The sequence below is a fragment of the Scyliorhinus canicula genome, chromosome 16 (genome assembly GCF_902713615.1).
Source record: "Scyliorhinus canicula chromosome 16, sScyCan1.1, whole genome shotgun sequence".
NCBI lineage: Eukaryota > Metazoa > Chordata > Chondrichthyes > Carcharhiniformes > Scyliorhinidae > Scyliorhinus > Scyliorhinus canicula.
Window position 1 is genome coordinate 116,613,321 of NC_052161.1, and position 19,924 is coordinate 116,633,244.

The 19,924-nt window shown below is 47.8% G+C and overlaps 1 protein-coding gene across 3 annotated transcripts in view; it reads right to left on the reverse strand.

Moving 5' to 3' along the window:
- Window positions 1-18,847, reverse strand: part of fam131c (family with sequence similarity 131 member C) — a 34,106-nt gene extending 15,259 nt beyond the window's left edge. Inside the window, exons 1-4 of one of the 3 annotated variants that reach the window (XM_038773681.1) lie at window positions 18,583-18,847; window positions 9,397-9,512; window positions 7,880-7,918; window positions 3,152-3,245 (exon numbers count right to left, since the gene is read on the reverse strand). In XM_038773681.1, the coding sequence (XP_038629609.1) occupies window positions 3,152-3,245; window positions 7,880-7,918; window positions 9,397-9,512; window positions 18,583-18,604 (271 nt within the window). In that variant the 5' untranslated portion in view covers window positions 18,605-18,847. Of the gene's footprint in view, window positions 1-3,151; window positions 3,246-7,879; window positions 7,919-9,396; window positions 9,513-17,814; window positions 18,320-18,582 lie in introns of those variants that run through there. The other 2 variants (XM_038773683.1, XM_038773682.1) reach the window with 2 other exon arrangements.
- Between the last annotated feature and the right edge of the window lie 1,077 nt (window positions 18,848-19,924).

Sequence of the window (19,924 nt, forward strand, 5' to 3'; positions counted from 1 at the left end):
GAAGTGTCGGTCTAGATTAAATCAGGGGTCAGGCGGGAACTCACTTAAATCAGGAGTGGGGCGTGAACTCACCCGACCGTCATGGGAAATCATAGTTGGAAAATGGTCTGCTGCACATGCCTGATATGTATTACATGAGCACAGCTCTTTGATACTGTGCGAAGTCAGAAAATTACCTTGAAGTGATTGTGTGATGTTATTTTGCCCAAAGGCAGAAACAACACAATGGTTTAGATCACATAGGCATGAGATCTCACTCAAAATGAATCTCAGAGAGGAAACATTCCTCTCAACTGGGTGAACGTTCTGAATGCTTTGCTCTACTTAGTAACCTGCAGATTGATTACATGTTTCCCCTGGGCTGTTTCGAGTGAGCCCTGTGTGAATTTGGGCTCTATTATTATGTAGGCATGAGCCAAGCAGACTGAAAGCAATGAAGTTTAGTCACAGGCCTAAAACTCTGCCGGAAATTCAACTTTCAATGAGAGGGGCATTTTTATAGATTTTCATTCTGAATTAACTTTGGATTTAGGCGATGTTTGCTTTGGGCCATTGGCCTTGACGGATAATCAAGGAATTGGACACCTGGAGCAATGAGAAGAGATTGAATAGATTAGGCCTTCAGCGTTCAGAAAACTGAGAGGCGATCTCAACAAAACTTAGAAAATTCTGATGGGGCTTAACAGGGAGGATGCTGAGTGGAGGTTACCCCTCGCTGGCGAGCTTAAAACTAGGGTCAGAAAGTTTAGGCGTGCGCCCCGATGTCATCGCGCCGCCTCACAATATTTCAGTCGGCAGGCACATGTGCGAGTTTGGGATTTTACGTGGTCCCTATTCCTTTGCAGTTGACAGGAAGGCTCAACAGCAAGACGGCCTTTACGTTTAAGTATTCATCGGCGGGAATTTCCGATCCCCCGCACGCTGTGCTTTTCAACGGCAGAGGCGGCCTGCCATTGACTGGCAGCGGAATCTTCCGGTCCCACGGATGTCTACAGGCTTTGCGTAGCCCATGGCTTCAGCTGCCGTGGTACCCGCCGCCGGGGATCACCATATGTGGGACCGGAAGATCCTGCCGGCGGGAAAGGCCGGAAAATTCCGCCCAATGTTGACATTTATTTTCCTCTCCGGCTCCCTTGAGACAGCTCCACAGCGGCCATCCCCCTGAGGGAGGCTCATTGGGAACGCCCGCCCTCAACCCTCCCTTTCTCAGCGTTCGCTCTCTCCCCATCCACCTCAGCCTTTCCCAGAGTGTGATTCACGTTGGATGGCCATTAACCGGCCAGCCAGAGTGAAATTGTGTTCTGGGACCGACAGACGGGAGCACGATTTGCGGCCATTTACAGACCCACCGAGTAGGCACACAATCGGCCAAAATTCAGACCAGGGATCAGAGACTCCGAACAAGGGGTTTGGGACAGAGATGAAGGGAAATTTCCTCATTCAAAGGATCATGATCTTTGGAATTGTGTACCACAGAGACCCTTGATTCGCAGCTTTTGAGTATATTCAAAACCAATAGATTATTGGATAGCAAGAGAAAGAAGGGATATGGGGATAGAACGGGATGTTAGAATTGAAGTAGACTATCACCCATGAGTTTACCGAATGGTGAAGCAGGCTTGAGGGGCTGAATGGCCCACTCCTGGTTCGTATGTTCTTATGATCCATACTGAATACTTCGAGAATAAAATTAATTTCAATTTAACTTGCTGTGGATTCCACTATTGCCTTAATTGCAGTTTTCAATAGCAATGCTGCTCAAAGCTGTCAATCGCCAATGAGTCACAGTTTCAGCATTTTAAACCAGTGAAATTCTTTTTTTGTTAATAATTTAGTGCAGCCAATTCATTTTTTCCCAATTAAGGGGCAATTTAACGTGGCCAATCCACCTACCCTGCACATCTTTGGGTTGTGGGGGGCGAAACCCACGCAAACACGGGGAGAATTTGCAAACTCCACACGGCAGTGACCCAGAGCCAGGATCGAACCTGCGACCTCAGCGCCCTGAGGCAGCAGTGCTAACCACTGTGCCACCATGCTGCCCAAAAACCAGTGAAATTCTAAGGGAACTGAGTTTCTCAAAGGGTTAACCAGTACCAATTTGGACTCATTGCTTTGCAGAACTTGAACGCACTTCAAAGCAGCTGATTGAAGTATATGCAGAACTGCTCCCTAGCATCTCTGTGGTTGTTCAAACATGCTGGTTATTGGCAGTCCTGCCATGGTTAGTTGGGCATGTAATTATTGCGCGTATCCTCCCCATCTCTTATGATGTGGTTGGTAGCATCCCTACCTCTGAACCAGAAGCTCAGGGATCAAGTCCCACTTCAGGACTTGATAGCCAAGGAAGATACATTCATAAAGTGGTCAAACAAGTTGAGTGTGACAACCTGTAAATACTTCCAATACGGCAATAGCTGGTGGTTAGAGGGAGAGACTCCTGGTCAGTCAAGCTTGATGTGGAGAGGTGTCCCTCAAGTAATAATAATAATGATAATAATAATCTTTATTATTGTCACAAGCAGGCTTACATTAACACTACAATGAAGTTACTGTGAAAAGGGCAACATGCATTGCTGCCTCACAGCGCCGAGGTCCCAGGTTCGATCCCGGCTCTGGGTCACTGTCCGTGTGGAGTTTGCAGATTCTCTTCGTGTTTGTGTGGGTTTCGCCCCCACAACCCAAAGATGTGCAGGCTAGGTGGATTGGCCACGCTAAATTGCCCCTTATTGGAAAAAATGAATTGGGCACTCTAAATTAAAAAAATAATGTTACTGTGAAAGGCCCCTAGTTGCCATACTCCGGTCCCAGGTTCGATTCCCGACTTGGGTCACTGTCTGTGGGGAGTCGACACGTTCGCCCCGTGTCTGTGTGGATTTCCTCCGGGTGCTCCGGTTTCCTCCCACAAGTCCCGAAAGACGTGCTGTTAGGTGAATTGGACATTCTGAATTCTCCCTCTGTGTACCCGAACAGGTGCCGGAATGTGGTGACTAGGGGCTTTTCACAGTAACTACATTGCAGTGTTAATGTCAGCCTACTTGTGACCATAATGATCATTATAAAAGTAGCGTTCAACGTGCTAAAGGCTGAGTGGAAGGGGTTTCAGTCCATTTTGTGCAGTAGAACTTACATACGATGCATAATAACCTACCAACCAGTGACGACCTGGCAAGTGCAGTGATGTCGTAGCCATTCAGAGTTTGCTTAGAGCCAGAGAAAATTACATTCGAGCTTCCAAAGCAATTCTAAATCCCCAAGAAAAGAAGAGTTACAAAAAAATTAAATTGCAGAATAATCCATCCAATTTCAGTTAAAAAGTGTGTTACAAAAGTGCATAACAATGTAATTTAAAACAGATTACTAATGGGCTGTTAAATATGGTGAGATTATTAATAAACATATCTATATTAATGTATCTCGTCCATCAGATTTCAGTTAAAAAGTGTGTTAGGGCAGCACGGTGGCGCAGTGGGTAGCACTGCAGCCTCACGGCGCCGAGGTCCCAGGTTCGATCCCGGCTCTGGGTCACTGTCCGTGTGGAGTTTGCATATTCTCCCCGTGTTTGCGTGGGTTTCACCCCCACAACCCAAAGATGTTCATGGTAAGTGGATTGGCTATGCTAAATTGTCCTTAATTGGAAAAAAATGAATTGGGTACTCTAAATTTAAAAAATAAGTGTGTTACAAAAGTGCATAACAATGTAACGTAAAACAGATTACTAATTGGCTGTTAAATATGGTGAGGTTATTCCCCAAATATACCCACATTAATGTATCACATCTCTCAGAATAATCCATCAGATTTCAGTTAAAAAGTGTGTTACAAAAGTGCATAACAATGTAACATAAAACAGATTACAAATAGGATGTTAAATATGGTCAGGTTATTCGCCAAACATATCTGCATTAATGTATCACATCCCTCGCAATATCATGTAACTACTTGCCTTAGAACACATGAAAACAGATTTTATAATCATAGATCATAGAATTTACAGTGCAGAAGGAGGCCACTCGGCCCATCGAGTCTGCACTGGCTCTTGGAATGAGCACCCTACCCGAGGTCAACACCTCCCTAAAACCCAGTAACCCCACCCAACACTGACGGCAATTTTGGACACTAAGGGCAATTTTGGACACTAAGGGCAATTTAGCATGGCCAATCCACCTAACCTGCACATCTTTGGACTGTGGGAGGAAACCGGAGCACCCGGAGGAAACCCACGCACACACGGGGAGGATGTGCAGACTCCGCACAGACAGTGACCCAAGGCGGAATCGACCCTGGGACCCTGGAGCTGTGAAGCAATTATGCTATCCACAATGCTACTGTGCTGCCCTCATGATCTTTGATATCTCTCTGTGACACATAGGTATGTCAAGATTCAGGGCTGAAAGGGCTGAGATTGTTTCTTTTGCAAAGTTCTCCCTTTGTCCTCTCTTTGTCGTTTGGGCTAACTTTCCAAGGGAACTGACATCTTCTGTTTCATTCATTCTTTAAGTCTGAACCGAATAGCTTGTGTGACCAGAGAGAAAAGGATATCAGAACTCAGGCCAGTTCTATTCTATTCTCACACCACATTCTCAAATGTTCGTTTGAGCAGGGTCACTCAGGGCTGAAAATCCTGCTTGATTTTTCTTCCCCTACTTTGCTCTGAGACTTTTGAACCAATTGTAACATTCCTTCCTAACTCCGAGCAGCTCTCCCATCCTCACTGTCAGCTTAACTGTCTGCTATTGTGATTCTAGTACGAACTATCCACCTCCTCATCAACAGGCTTCCCTTTTTCCTAAAACTGCAATTTTTTTTAAACGAAAGACTTTAATTTATTTAGTGTTTTTCACAACCTTAAAGCACTTTACAGCCCACATAGTACTTTTGAAGTGTAGTCGCTATTGTAATGCATGAAACAGCAGCCCACAGCAACTCCCACAACAATAATGTGTTAATTACCAGATAATCTGTTCTAAGCGAGGCAGTTTGTGGACAAAATTTGGCAGATGGAGTATAATGTGGGAAAATGTGAGCTTGTCCACTTTGGCAGCAAGAAGAGAAAGGCAGTATATTATTTAAATGGAGAGAGATTGCTGAACTCAATGGTACAGAGAGATCTGGATACATGAGTCTCAATAAGTTAACTTGCTTACAGCAAATGACTAGGAAGGCAAATGAAATGTTTTTTATTGCAAAGGGGATGGAATATAAAAGGAGGGAAGTTTTACTGAAGATGTTCAGGGTCTTTGTCAACCACATCTGGACTATGTACAGTTTTGGTCTCCTTGCCTGAGAAAGGATATAATTGCTTTAGAAGCAGGACAGAGAATGTTCACTCAACTCATTCCTGGGATGAAAAGCTTATTCTGTGAAGAAACATTGGACAAGGCTGGGCCTAAACCCATTGGAACTTAGAAGAATGAGAGGTGATCTTATCGAAACATATAAGATCCTGAGCGGACTCGGCAGGGTAGATACCAGGAGGATGTTTCTACTCATGGAGGAGATGAGAATGAGGGGACACAGTTTAAGAATAAGGGGTCTCCTTTTTAAGGCTGAGATGAGGATAATTGTTTTTATCTCTTAGGGTTGTTAGTGTGTGGAATTCTCTTTCCCAGAGAGTACGCCATGATGTGGAGATGCCGGCGTTGGACTGGGGTGAGCACAGTAAGAAGTCTTACAACACCAGGTTAAAGTCCAACAGGTTTGTTTCAAACACGAGCTTTCGGAGCACGGCTCCTTCTTCAGGTCCCAGAGAGTAGGGGAGGCTGGGTCATTTAGAACATAGAACAGTACAGCACAGAACAGGCCCTTCGGCCCTCGATGTTGTGCCGAGCAATGATCACCCTACTTAAACCCACGTAACCCGTATACCCCTAACCCAACAATCCCCCCATTAACCTTACACTACGGGCAATTTAGCATGGCCAATCCACCTGACCCGCACATCTTTGGACTGTGGGAGGAAACCGGAGCACCCGGAGGAAACCCACGCACACACGGGGAGGACGTGCAGACTCCACACAGACAGTGACCCAGCCGGGAATCGAACCTGGGACCCTGGAGCTGTGAAGCATTGATGCTAACCACCATGCTACCGTGAGGCCCCAAAAGATTTAATGTATCCATGCATAGTTAGACATATCTTTGATGGACAGGGGAGTCAAGGATTATTGGGGGAAGGCAACAGGAGAGTGGAATTGAGACTACAACCAGATTATTGAATGGCAGAAAAGGCTTGAAAGGTTGTGTGGCCTATTCCTACTCCTGAATCCCATGCCTTTAAAAATAAATTTAGAGTATCCAATTCATTTTTTTTTCCAATTAAGGGGCAATTTAGTGAGGCCAATCGACCTACCCTGCACATAATTATAATAATGATTGCTTATTCTCACAAGTAGGCTTCAATGAGGTTACTGTGAAAAGCCCCTAGTCGCAACATTCTGGCGCCTGTTCGGGGAGGTCGGTACGGGAGTTGAACCCACGCTGCAGGCCTTGTTCTGCATTACAAGTCAGCTGTTTAGCCCACTGTGCTAAACCAGACTATCTTTGAGTTGTGGGGTCGAAATCTACGCAAACACCGGGGGGGGGGGGGGGGGGGGGGGGGGGGGGGGGGGGGGGGGGGGGGATGAGCAAACTCCACACGGACAGTGACCCAGAGCCAGGATCGAACCTGGCACTGTGAGGCAACAGTGCTAACCACTGCGCCACCATGCTGCCCCTAAATCCCATGTTTTGATCAACATTATCCAGGACATGGGGGAGTGCCCTTAAGTTTTGAATAGAGTGCAGCACGGTGGCACAGTGGTTAGCATTGCTGCCTATGGCGCTGAGGACCTGGGTTCGAATCCCGGCCCTGGGTCACTGTCTGTGAGGAGTTTGCACATTCTCCCCGTGTCTGCGTGGGTTTCGCCCCCACAACCGAAAGATGTGCAGGTTAGGTGGATTGGCCACGCTCAATTGCCCCTCAATTGGAAAAAATGAATTGGGCACTCTAAATTTATAAAAAAAAAAATTTTTTTAAGTTTTGAATAGTGCCATGGGATCTTTTAAATCTACTTGTCAGAGCAGATTGTCCTTGGTTTAATGTTTCATCTGAAAAACAGTATCACCAACAGTGCAGCAGTCCCTCAGCACGGACTGAAGCAGCAGCCTAGATATTTATGGAGTGAGGCTTGAACCTTCTGACTCAGAAACAAGGCCGGTACTTGGCAAAGCTCACGCTTGGCATTTAACCATTATTCATTCATTGTGTTTTTCCTCCTCCGGTTTATGTTAGTAGTGTCCCAGACCGTATCATCATATACATTCCTGGAATAATTAATGTCACCTACATTCATAGAATCATAGACTCCCTACCCAGTGAACAAGGAGACCATTTGGCCCATCGAATCTGCACCAACCATCCGCGAGGGCACCCTACCTACCTCGGCCCACAGCCCTCTCTAACCCTGTAACCCCGTCTAACCTATCGGACATTACAGGATAATTTAGCGTGGCGAATCAGCCTGAACCTGCACATTTTGGACTGTGGGAGGAAACCGGAGCACCCGGAGGAAACCCACACAGACACTGGGAGAACGTGCAGACTCCACACAGTCACCCAAGGTTGGAATCAAACCCGACTCCCTGGCGCTGTGAAGCAACAGTGCTAACCACTGTGCCACCATGCCGCCCAAATGCTTTAAATGCCTACATTCCTAGAATAATTAAAAACACAAGCTGGAATTGAACCCAGGAACTTTGTCCTCTACTAAGCTCTGCATTCCACTGGACAATGCATTGAGGATTAGGAGAGTTCTAGTCAACTTTTTCCTTTTCTCTAAATGTGGTCCTGCATTTAGCCACGTTTAGGATCGTATAACGCGATGAAAGAGATGCCGACCTGTATGATGGGGTCCCAGCAGAAATCCATCCTGTCTTGCTGAAACATAACAAAAGAAAGTATTAGTTCAACAGTGCAATTATGTCTCACTCCCCTTTGCAATCTTTCCCCCACTTCAACATGCTGTGGTACAATTCCATCACCATCTGAAGTTCTCTCAATGTCGGCCATGCAGCCATTTTTAATGTGCAAGTCCAGGGCCCCTGAACAGGGAGGGGTCAGACTTTCTTACCCAGTATTTGCACTTTCCCAATTTCCACCAGGAGTCACTGGGTGTTATTTTGAATAAAGAACAGTTCCCAGAGTGTTGAGGCTAATGCGGGGCAGGATTTCCCCTTAGGGCCACTAGATCCCAATGTTGGGGTCAAATGGGGCTTATGTCCCCGCGTTGTGTGGGTGACAGTCACCTGACTGTGATTTTCCCCAAGTGGCCAATTGATGGCCAGAGGACAAGCTTAATGTTCAGTTTTATTGCAGGTGGGCTCGTGAAGCTGAAGGCCCTCCAGAATTCAAGAAGCAGCAGGATTCAATGGCATGTAGGGGAGAGAGAGAGAGCGGGCGGGGTGGGGTGGGGTGGGGTGGGGCGGGGGGGTTCCAAGGTGGCCATTTCCTCTCAGCAACATGTTTAACTTCAAAATGAAAAGTGCTCTTAACATCCAGGCCACATGATGGCCTGTGTCTGAAGCTGAAGCCAGGGAGGCAGAGAGGGCCTCAAGGCCTACCTGAAGCACTGGCTGGCTCCTAGGCTGCTCCCAGACACGTCTCGGATCAGAGGGGATAATCTCAGAAATCTTACAACACCAGGTTAAAATCCAACAGGTTTGTTTTGAATCACTAGCTTTCGGAGAGCAGCTCCTTCACCTGATCATAGATAGAATCATAGAATCTACAGTGCAGAAAGAGGCCATTCAGCCTATCGGTTCTGCACCGGCCCTTAGAAAGAGCACCCTACCTAAGCCCACACGTTTACCCCATCCCCGTAACCCACTAACCCTGCCTAACCTTTTTTTGGACACTAAGGGCACTTTAGCATGGCCAATCCACCTAACCTGCACATCTTTGGACTGTGGGAGAAAACTGGAGCACCCGGAGGAAACCCACGCAGACACGGGGAGAACTTGCAGACTTCTCGCGACAGCGACCCAGCCGGGAATCGAGCCTGGGACCCTAGAGCTGTCAAGCAACTGTGCTAACCACTGTGCTACCGCCCCCCCCCCCCCCCCCCCCCCCCCCCTTGCTGGGTTCAAATGACCCATTTGCATGCTCCTGCCAGCGCGGGGCGCGAACTTCAATTCCGCTGCCAATGGAAGACTGGAGCATCGCAATGGGAATGGGGCCGTGCACGATTCTCCGCCACGTATGTTCTGCACTGTATGTTCTATGTCAGGAACTCTGCTACCGGCGGTGGGCTACAGAGAATCTCAGCCTAGAGAGGGTGGATGGTTAAGGGTATTTTCTTGTTGTCTTTAATTGATTATTTTGTGCTCGTGTATAATGATGTCACAGGGGGACATTACCTTACAGACTTCATGGTCTTCAGCTTTTTGTGGAGATTCTCTCTTCTCCTGAGAAACTGGAACCTGAGGGACATCACTGGCTTTTGAGCGATTTTCACAATTATTTGTGAGGATTTCTGAAGAGATTAAATAATTTAAAAATATTGATAGAGATGTAAGCAATGTCTGCACCAGAGATAAATAATGAACTGTACAACAAAAGAAACACAACAACTCTCTCGCCTCTAACTGCTCCCTGTTCCAATCCCATTCCCAATTTTCTATCAATCCAAAGGTAACATTTCCTCTTTGTTCTTTCTAAGCTCCATAATACACCACCCTGCACATCTCACAATCTTTGCTGTGTTGAAATAAAGACTCAATACATCGCCTCCTCCTCTAACACATTCTTCCCCGGATTTCGAAACCAAGGAACTTCCCACCGTTTTCCAACTTGGCATCCTGTCAGAATCTGCAGGCTTTCAAAACCAAGTGTGGAGTCACCTAATTACCACTTCCTGATTTATTAACTCACTCCCACTCTTTTCGACATTAGGAGTCATCCGCCGGGACATTGACATTAGTGCCTCGAGTGAAGAAACTATCACTGGCAGTTATCATGGTTAAGGAAGTGAAGCACTGAGTGTTGCCCCTGTAGTTTTGTGTCTCCAGCACCATATATGCACTGTTATAACGAGTCAGTCACACCTCATAAGACCATAAGACATAGGAACAGAATTAGGCCTCTCGGCCCATCGAGTCTGCTCTGCCATTCAATCATGGCTGATATTTTTCTCATCCCCATTCTCCTGCCTTCTCCCCATAACCCCTGGTCCCCTTATTGATCAAAAACCTATCTATCTCTGTTCTTTTTTTATATAAATTTAGAGTACCCAATTAATTTTTTCCAATTATTTACAGAATTTACAGTGCAGAAGGAGGCCATTCGGCCCATCGAGTCTGCACCGGCTCTTGGAAAGAGCACCCTACCCCCTACCCAAGGTCAGCACCTCCACCCTATCCCCATAACTCAGTAACCCCACCCAACACTAAGGGCAATTTTGGACACTAAGGGCAATTTATCATGGCCAATCCACCTAACCCGCACATCTTTGGACTGTGGGGGGAAACCGGAGCACCCAGAGGAAACCCACGCACACACGGGGAGGATGTGCAGATTCCGCACAGACAGTGACCCAAGCCGGAATTGAACCTGGGACCCTGGAGCTGTGAAGCGATTGTGCTACCCACAATGCTACCGTGCTGCCCTAAATTAAGGGGCAATTTAGTGTGGCCAATCCAGCTAGCCTTCACATCTTTTTGTTGTGGGGGCGAAACCCATGCAAATACAGGGAGAATGTGCATACTCCACACAGACAGTGACCAAGAGCCGGGATCGAATCTGGGGCCTCGGCGCCATGAGGCAGCAATGCTGACCACTGCGCCACCGTGCTGCCCATCTATCTCTGTTTTAAAGACACTCAGTGATTTGGCCTCCACAGCCTTCTGTGGCAAAGTGTTCCACAGATTCACCACCCTCTGGCTGAAGAAACATGTGACAGATCCTGACCACACAGAGTGTTTATGAGCCAGCTGGAGCCGTTAAGGAGACAGGAAAGAACAGGAAGTTGTCATTTTCACTGTCAAGAGATCCAACAAAACCTGTGGGTGCTCCATGACTTGTTACTCGAGACGTGAATAGATCTGGAGGTCTGTGGTGAACAATTCTAAGCCTCCTAAACCTCCTATAGAGCTGTGTGAGGTATCAAGTTTAAAACTGAATTTGCCTCTGAGGTAGAAGCTGCTGCCTGACCTCAAGGAAGGTGGCCTGGGCTGGCTGGAAAAGAGGAAGGTCACATCTGTATGGGCTCCTCTTCATCATTCCGCGGCACGCCAACCAAGAGGGCAACGTTTCAGACTGCTAATCTCGCTGGGTAAGCAGAGCATTGTCCACGAAAGAAGGAAGGGAGACTGAAGAATTGGGCACAGAAGCCTCACGTATGTGTCATGTAAAGGAAAGGTGGAGACAGCAGCATGTGGCTACAGCCATGGTACCCGGATATGAGTTGGCAGAGCCCCCAGTCAGAACAGTAAGAAAGAGGAATGTGAAGGATATACTGGAACAGGTATGGCTTCCTCGAAATGACTGAAAACCAATGTGGGTGGAGGCTAAGAATGTTGTGGGAAATGGGCAGAGAAATCTGCGCCATGTTGGAGGCAGAGCTCGCATCCCTAACAAGAGGTGCCTAAGCCCTGCCAATTGCAGTGAAAGTCACTGTGGCTTCAACTTGTATACAGCCTGATTCTTCCAGGGCTCTGCTGCAGACCTCTGACACCCACAGGGGCATAACATCAGTGACTGATGCTCTCTGTGTTGGCATAGGGGAGCATTTTACTTTTCCAATAGATGTGGAGTCTCAGATCCGAAAAATAAAGGAAAACCCATAAATGTTTTGTTAGTACAGTAAGAGCAAGAGAATAACTAAGGAAAATGTAGGACCTATCAGAGATGTACATGGTAACTTGTGGATTGATTCAGAAGATGTGGGCAGTGTTCTCAATGAGTATGTTGTCTCTGTCTTCACTAAGTACAGGGATGATTCAGACATTCTAGTTAAAGAGGAGTGTTTAATATTAGATAAAATAAGTACAGTAATTGAGGAAGTACTGGAGAGACTGGCATCATTATAGGTGGATAAATAACCAGGGCAAGATGGATTGTATCCCAGGCTATTGACGGAATCCAGGGAGGAAATAGTGAATGCTGTGATAATCATTTTCCAATCCTCACTAGATACAGGTGAGGTACCAGAGGATTGGAGGTCTGAAAATGTTGCACCAGTATTTAAAAAAGGTGCGAGGGATAAGCCAGAAAACTATAGTCCGGTCAGTCTGACTTCAGTGGTGGGCAAATTTTTCAAAACAATTCTGAGAGACGGGATAATCTGTCACTTAGAAAGACACCATTTATCAGGGGTAGTCAGCATGGTTTTGTTAGGAGACATTTGGGTCTTCCTAATTTCATTGAATTTTTTGAGAAAGTAACAGGGAAGATTACTGAAGGTAGTACAGTGGATATTGTCCATATGGATTTCTGTAAGGCAATTGGCAAGGTTACACATGGCAGGCAGGTCAAAAAAGTGAGTTCTCATGGGATACAGGGGAATGTGGTGAGTTGGATCCAAAGTTGGCTCAGTGACAGGAATCAAAGGGTAATGGTCGATGGATGATTTTGTGAATGGAAAGCGGTTTCCAGTGGCATTCCACAGGGCTCAGTATTGGGGTCCTTGCTGTTTGTTGTGTATGTTAATGGTTTGGACTTAAAAGTGGGAGGCGTGAACGGGAAATTTGCAGGTGGCACAATAGTTGGCCGTGTAGTTTTTTTTAGAATAAATTTAGAGTACCTAATTCATTTTTTTCCAATTAAGTAGCAATTTAGCGTGTTCAATCCACCTAGCCTGCACATCCTTAGGTTGTGGGGGGAGAAACCCACGCAAACACGGGGAGAATGTGCAAACTCCACACGGACAGTGACCCAGAGCCGGGATCGAACCTGGGACCTGCGGCGCCGTGAGGCTGCAGTGCTAACCCACTGTGCCACTGTGCTGCCCCAGTTGGCCGTGTAGTTGATCGTGAAGAGGATAGCTGTCGACTTCAGAATGATATCAATGGTTTTGTTGAGTGGGCAAAGAAGTGGTAACTGCAATTTAATGGCAGAATAATGTGAGGTAATGCATTTGGGGAGGGTAAATAAAGCAAGGGAACGAATACTCAATAAATGGGAGGATACTGAGAGCAGTTGAGGAAATGAGCAACCTTGGAGTGCATGTCCACAGGTCCCGGAAGGCGGCAGAACAGTTGGACAAGGTGGTCAAGAAAGGAAATGGAATGTTTTCCATCATTGGGCAAGGCATTGTATACAAAAGCGGGGATGTAATGACGGAGCTGTGTAAAACACTGGTTAGGTTAGGCCACGATTCTGGTCACCCCATTACAGGAAGTAAATACATGCTCTGGACAGTGCAAAGGAGATTTACAAGAATGTTGCCAGGGCTTGAAAACTGCAACTATGAGGAGAGATTGGATAGGCTGGGATTGTTTTCCAGGAGGCTGAAGGCCAACTTAATTGAGATGTGGAAAATAATGTATGGCCTGGATGGGGTAGACAGGACAGAATGTTTCCTGTGGTGGAGAAGTCAATAACCAGGGGGTACAGCTTTATGGTGATTGGCAGAGGGATTAAAGGGGCCATGAGGAATACCTTTTCACTCAGAGGATGGTTGGGCGCCTGGAATTCACTGCCTGGTTTGGTGGTTAAGGTAAAAACCCTCAATTCATTTAAAGGCTGCCTGGATCCACTCCTGAAGTGCCATAAACTGCAGGGCTACAGACCGGGTGCTGGATGGTGGGATTAGGATGGACAGTTAGTTTTCATTTTTTTTTTTTCTTTGGCCTCTGAAGACACAATGGAGTAAATGACCGCTTTTCGTGCTGTATCTTTTCTCTGGTTCGAGGCATGCTCAGATATCTACAGGCAGTGAGCACAAGATGACATTGAGAACAGGGGGGATCTAATACAGATGTGCCCCTCCTAAGCAACATTGAGGATATAGGGCTTTGACAAAGGGTCATCTAGACTTTAGCTCTTTTCTCTCCCTACAGATGCTGTAGGGAGAGATAAGCTGTAGGAACAATCAGAGAGGTCTTCCAGTTTGAGCGGAGCAGCAGGCTGCAGCATAGGGTAAATAACTGTGAGGGTGCTTCAACATGGAGGTGCCTCTCACCAACTATTTTCAAACGTTAAGTCCACAAAAGATCAGCCATGATCTCATTGAATGGCGGAGCAGGCTCGAGGGGCCAGATGGCCTACTCCTGCTCCTAGTTCTTATGTTCTTATGTTAAATGTAAAACAGCCTCAGCGGTCAGGCCACCATTGTGGGGAGAGATGGGAGGAGTGGGGGAAGAATCCTTCCCTCATGCAGGCAGACAGGGAAGAGCGGTAGGCCTTGCCTGGGGTGTTGATCCCCACCTCCTGTCCTGCCACTGTGTGCCCGCCTCTTGACAGTTAAATGCCCCTTCGACATATGAGGAAACTGACTTTAACAAGGCTCTGAAGGGGTCCAATTGGCTGCCCAGGTCATGGGGTCCCGAACAAACCTTGGCAAAAAATAAACTGCCGCAGGGAACTGGGTTGGGATACCAGCAATGCCGACGGGACTAGTACTTCTGAGCCCCGTTTACCTTGGTTCCTGATCTCAGCCAAGCCCATGCAGGTGGTGTACCTGAGAACACATCACTTGGCCCCTGTGTGAAACTGGACATAGGCCAGGGATGCAAAATGGACGACATTTTGTATTATTGAAGACAATGAGTGCGATCTAAATGAATTGGAACTCGTGTCGAGCACGTTTAGCCGAGTGTTTCCCGATGCTCACAATGCCGACAAACACCACGTTGCAATCCGGGGCCTCAGCGGGGAATACCTCTCCAAAGCAGCACTTAGTCCCATTTCCTGCACTGAGGAGCTTCACTCGCCAGAACCCCTCAGTGCAGGAGGAGATCGGGATGCCATTTTAAAAATTTGGCTCTGATATCTTGCCCCCCCCCCCCCCCCCCCCCACCCCCCACACACCCCACCCCCCACCCCCCCAATGCTGATTTCCCCCAAAGCCTCAACTCACCTATAAGGGTCCTTGGGCAGGGCAACCCCACCTCACATGGGCAGGACTCCCCCAGGCCCGATCCCCAGCGTGGGCACACTGCCAGCCTGTCACCCTGGTATTGCCTGGGACCTTGGCAGCGTGAGGTTGACATCTAGGTGGCACTGCCAGGGTGCCAACCTGGCGGTGTCAGACTGGCAATGTCAGGATGGCACCACCAATGCCAGGGTGCTACCATGCCAGGAGGCCAACCACCCTGGGGCCTCCCACCCCCTGGGAGACCCCTCCTAAGTGCTGTTCTGCCTGGTCCCTGTTTGCCACCTCGGGTAGGTCAGGTGGGCTGCATATTAGAGTGAGACTAGCTACGCACTCTAATACGCAGATTTGCAAAATATTGGTCCAACCCACAGTGGACGGCATCCAGATCGAGGTGTTTTGTGAGATCCCGTTACATCTTGCGAGGCGTGGCAGGTTGGGTAAATCCTGGAAGAGGCCCCTCCTGGCATCTACCGGCTGTCTCCTGCCCCCGTTTGGGCGGGACGCAGCTGGACGATTGTGCCCAATGACTGAGATCTTCCAGTCCTGCCAGCCATGGAACTGGAAATTCAAGCTCGAAGTTAGTGGACCTTTGGCTGGTCCGTCAAATTTTTAAATTCCGCCCATGACGGTTCCTGCATGGGCGAGGCCTGAAACTCCCAGTCCATGAAGCAGAATATGGGGTGAGGCCTAAAACAGTGAACCATTGCGATGTCATCTCTTTATATTTCCTCCCTTGTCTAATTATTCCCTATGGTGGTCCACCATTTTGTGATAGCCCTCTCTCCTCACTCACCTTTCACTCACGGGGAGCCTACTTAGTGACCAAGGAATCCAGCGCAAAGAAGGGTAAAGAATTATTTTACTTTAAACATGAAGTCTGCCCACGGCAGTAATTATTTACAATCACAGTCCGCATTGAGGCAGCAAGCATGGCGGTCCCTGCTCGAGCCGGCTTTTATGTTTTTACGAGCCCCAGCTGAGTGGGCCTTTGCCCACTACCTGGGAAGCTCATAGTCCACGGGCATACTGATAATGGTTTCTCCGTGGGTCGCTTATGACACCTACAGTTAACTCAGTCATTATCTTCATTCTACTTACCCACCCCCTTCTCTTCACCCCTTTACTCCTCCCTCCCTTCACTTTCCACACTCATTCTTCTTGCCCTTCTCTCTCCGTCTCTCTCCACACTCATTCCTCCCTCTCTGTCCCCTTCACTTTCCACGCTCACCCTTCCTGCCCTTCTCTCTCCCTCTCTCTCCACACGCGTTCCTCTCTCTCTCTCTTTCCCCACTCTCCCTTTCCCCACTCTCCCTGGTCCTTCCCAATCTCCACCTTCGCCCTCGATTTTCAACTCATTACAGCTGTGGATGAATTTTGCTTGATCTCTTTGCATGCGGAGTCTTGCAGCTTTGAAATTTCTCCCAATCCCTCATCCTTTGGTTGCTGTGTGAGTGGAACAGTAATACAGAGACTGCGTACAAGTGCCTTTGGGGCAATTTGGAAAGTTGAATTCAGGTTTTGAAGTCGGGAAATAAATCCCTGTTGGAAGTGACCACAAAGAACAAAGAAATGTACAACACAGGAACAGGCCCTTCGGCCCTCCAAGCCTGCACCGACCATGCTGCCCGTCTGAAATAAAATCTTTTACACATCCGGGGTCCGTATCCCTCTATTCCCATCCTATTCATGTTTTTGTCAAGATGCCCCTTAAACATCACTATCGTCCTTGCTTCCACCACCTTCTCTGGCAGCGAGTTCCAGGCACCCACTACCCTCTGTGTAGAAAACTTGCCTCGTACATCTCCTCTAAACCTTGCCCCTCGCACCTTAAACCTATGCCCCCCAGTAATTGACCCCTGGCAAAATGCCTCTGACTATCCATTCTGTCTATGCCCCTCATAATTTTGTAAACCTCTATTAGGTCGCCCGTCAACCTCCTTCATTCCAGTGAGAACAAACCAAGTTTATTCAACCTCTACTCATAGCTAATGCCCTCCATACCAGGCAACATCCTGGTAAATCCCTTCTGCACCCTCTCTAAAGCCTCCACATCCTTCTGGACCTGAATTGAACATTATACTCCAAGTGTGGCCTAACTAAGGTTCTACACAGCTGTAACATGACTTGCCAATTTTTATACTCAATGCCCCGGCCAATTAAGGCAAGCATGCCGTATGCCTTCTTGACTACCTTCCCCACCTGTGTTGCCCCTTTCAGTGACCTGTGGACCTGTACACCTAGATTTCCCTGACTGTCAATACTCTTGAGGGTTCTACCATTCACTGTATATTCCCTACCTGTATTAGACTTTCCAAAATGCATTACCTCACATTTGTCTGTATTAAACTCCATCTGCCATCTCTCTGGCCAAGTCTCCAAACAATCTAAATCTTGCTGTATCCTCTGACAGTCCTCATCGCTATCCGCAATTCCACCAACCTTTGTGTCGTCCGCAAACTTACTAATCGACCAGTTCCATTTTCCTCCCAATCATTTGTATATACTATGAACAGCAATGGTCCCAGCACTGATCCCTGTGGAACACCACTAGTCACAGCCCTCCAATCAGAAAAGCACCCTTCCATTGCTACTCTCTGCCTTCTATGACCTAGCCAGTTCTGTATCCACCTTGCCAGCTCACCTCTGAACCCGTGTGACTTCACCTTTTGTGCCAGTCTGCCATGGGGGACCTTGTCAAAGGCCTTACTGAAGTCCATATAGACAACATCCACTGCCCTACCTGCATCAATCATCTTTGTACCTCCTCGAAAAACTCTGTCAAGTTAGTGAGACACGACCTCCACTTCACAAAACCGTGCTGCCTCTCGCTAACACGTCCACTGGCTTCCAAATGGGAGTAGATCCTGTCTCGAACAATTCTCTCCAAAGCTGACGGACTCTTGCAAAAATCCAATTGGTTCACCCCCTGTGCCCCTTGGGGGAAACGGACATATGGGTCCTTGTGGGTCTGGTCCCGCTCAGACCCCTGACGAGGCCGAGGCCACTCCATTGAATCATTTCGAGGAATTATTGATGGAATGGTGACTGTGCCTGCTGGGTACACTCCCTTTGCTTCCCGTTTGAAAGACAACAAGAGCATTTGCAGCATGGTGGCCCACAATTACAGATTAAATTACCACAGATTTAAAAAGCAGAAAAGGTGACTGGGTATTTCTAGAATATTCCAGCGAACGTGCACCGAATGTAGCTTTGGCCATCTTTGTCAATGTCCTCCCCCCCGCCCCCCTCTGTGCTCACTGCTACTCTCTCAAACAAAGGGCTGGCACTGGCAGTGAAGTCCTGTTCCATTGGTACATGTAACCATAGCAACAACAAACCAGATTGATTTAAACCACCGTATTAGCACGGTGTCTCCTTGCAATTCCGGGACAGCCATTTAGCACCACATCGAGGGGGGGAGGGGGGGGGGGAATTGAACCAGGCAGCAAGGGGTGCAGTCTGATTTGGGAGCGAGTGGGTTATTTCTCATCCTTCAGACTAGACTCACCTCTAGAGATGCAGCAACCCATATTGAGCAGCGGAGAGAGAGAGAGAGAGAGAGACAGGCTGTCCTCTGCTCGCTTTTTAAAAAAAACGTGCCATATTTTTCCTGGCTTCAAATTATTTCACAATCTTCCTCAAGAGCACCTGAGCACGCTGATGGCTGAGGCAGCTGCTTTGGACGTCTTGTGATCTTAGTCGCGGAGCCCCTGGTCCCCACTCTTCAGCTGAACTCAAACCAGAGAAGCACACACAGGGACGAGGACACTCAGCTGTCACTCTCACTGCATCCAAGCATTAACTCCTTCACCACCACTCCCGAGGTCTGCTCGAACTCTCACTTGTATCGATTACCCAACTCACTGATCTAAAATCGTAACCTGTTGCCACACGCATAGTTCAAACACTTGTCCTGCAATGCACCCCAGGGCGATAAGGAGATGGAAGGCACAATCTAATAATAATATAATAATAATCGCTTATTGTCACGCGTCGGCTTCAATTAATTTACTGTGAAATGCCCCTAGTTGTCACATTCCGGCGCCTGTTCGGGGAGGCCTGTACGGGAATTGAACCCGTGCTGCTGGCCTTGTTCTGCATTACAAGCCAGCTGTTTAGCTCACTGTGCTAAACCAGCCGCTCTTTGGGATGTGTGGGTGAAACTCAGGCAGACAAGGGGAGAATATGCAAACTCCATACGGACAGTGACCGGGGGCCGGGATCGAACCCAGGTCCTCAGCGCCGTGAGGCAGCACGGTAGCACCATTGCTTCACAGCTCCAGGGACCCAAGTTCGATTCCCGGCTTGGGTCGCTGTCTGTGCAGAGTCTGCACGTTCTCCCGTTGTCTGCGTGGGTTTCCTCCGGGTGCTCCGGTTTCCTCCAATAAGTCCCGAAAGACGTGCTTGTTAGGTGAATTGGACATTCTGAATTCTCCCTCCGTGTAGCCGAATAGGCTCCGGAATGTGGCGACTAGGGACTTTTCACAGTAATTTCATTGCAGTGTTAATGTAAGCCTACTTGTGACAATAAGGATTATTATGATTATAATAATCTGTTCCTTTCTAAACGCCAGATTATCCTGTCTCTCAGGGATGATTCCAATAATTTACCTACCACCGATGTTGGTCGGGCATTCACAGGATAAATGCCGAGATGCCATTTCCCCTTATTGGGAGAGTCTAGGACCAGCGGGCATAGTCTCAGAGCTGTGGGGACAGAGTCCTTGTGTTTATTTAAGGCTGAGATAGGCAGATACGTGATTAGTAAGGGGATCAGTGGTTACAGAGAAAGGGCAGGAAAGTGGATGTGAGGAATGTTGGGTCCGCCATGGTCCTATTGAATGGTGGAG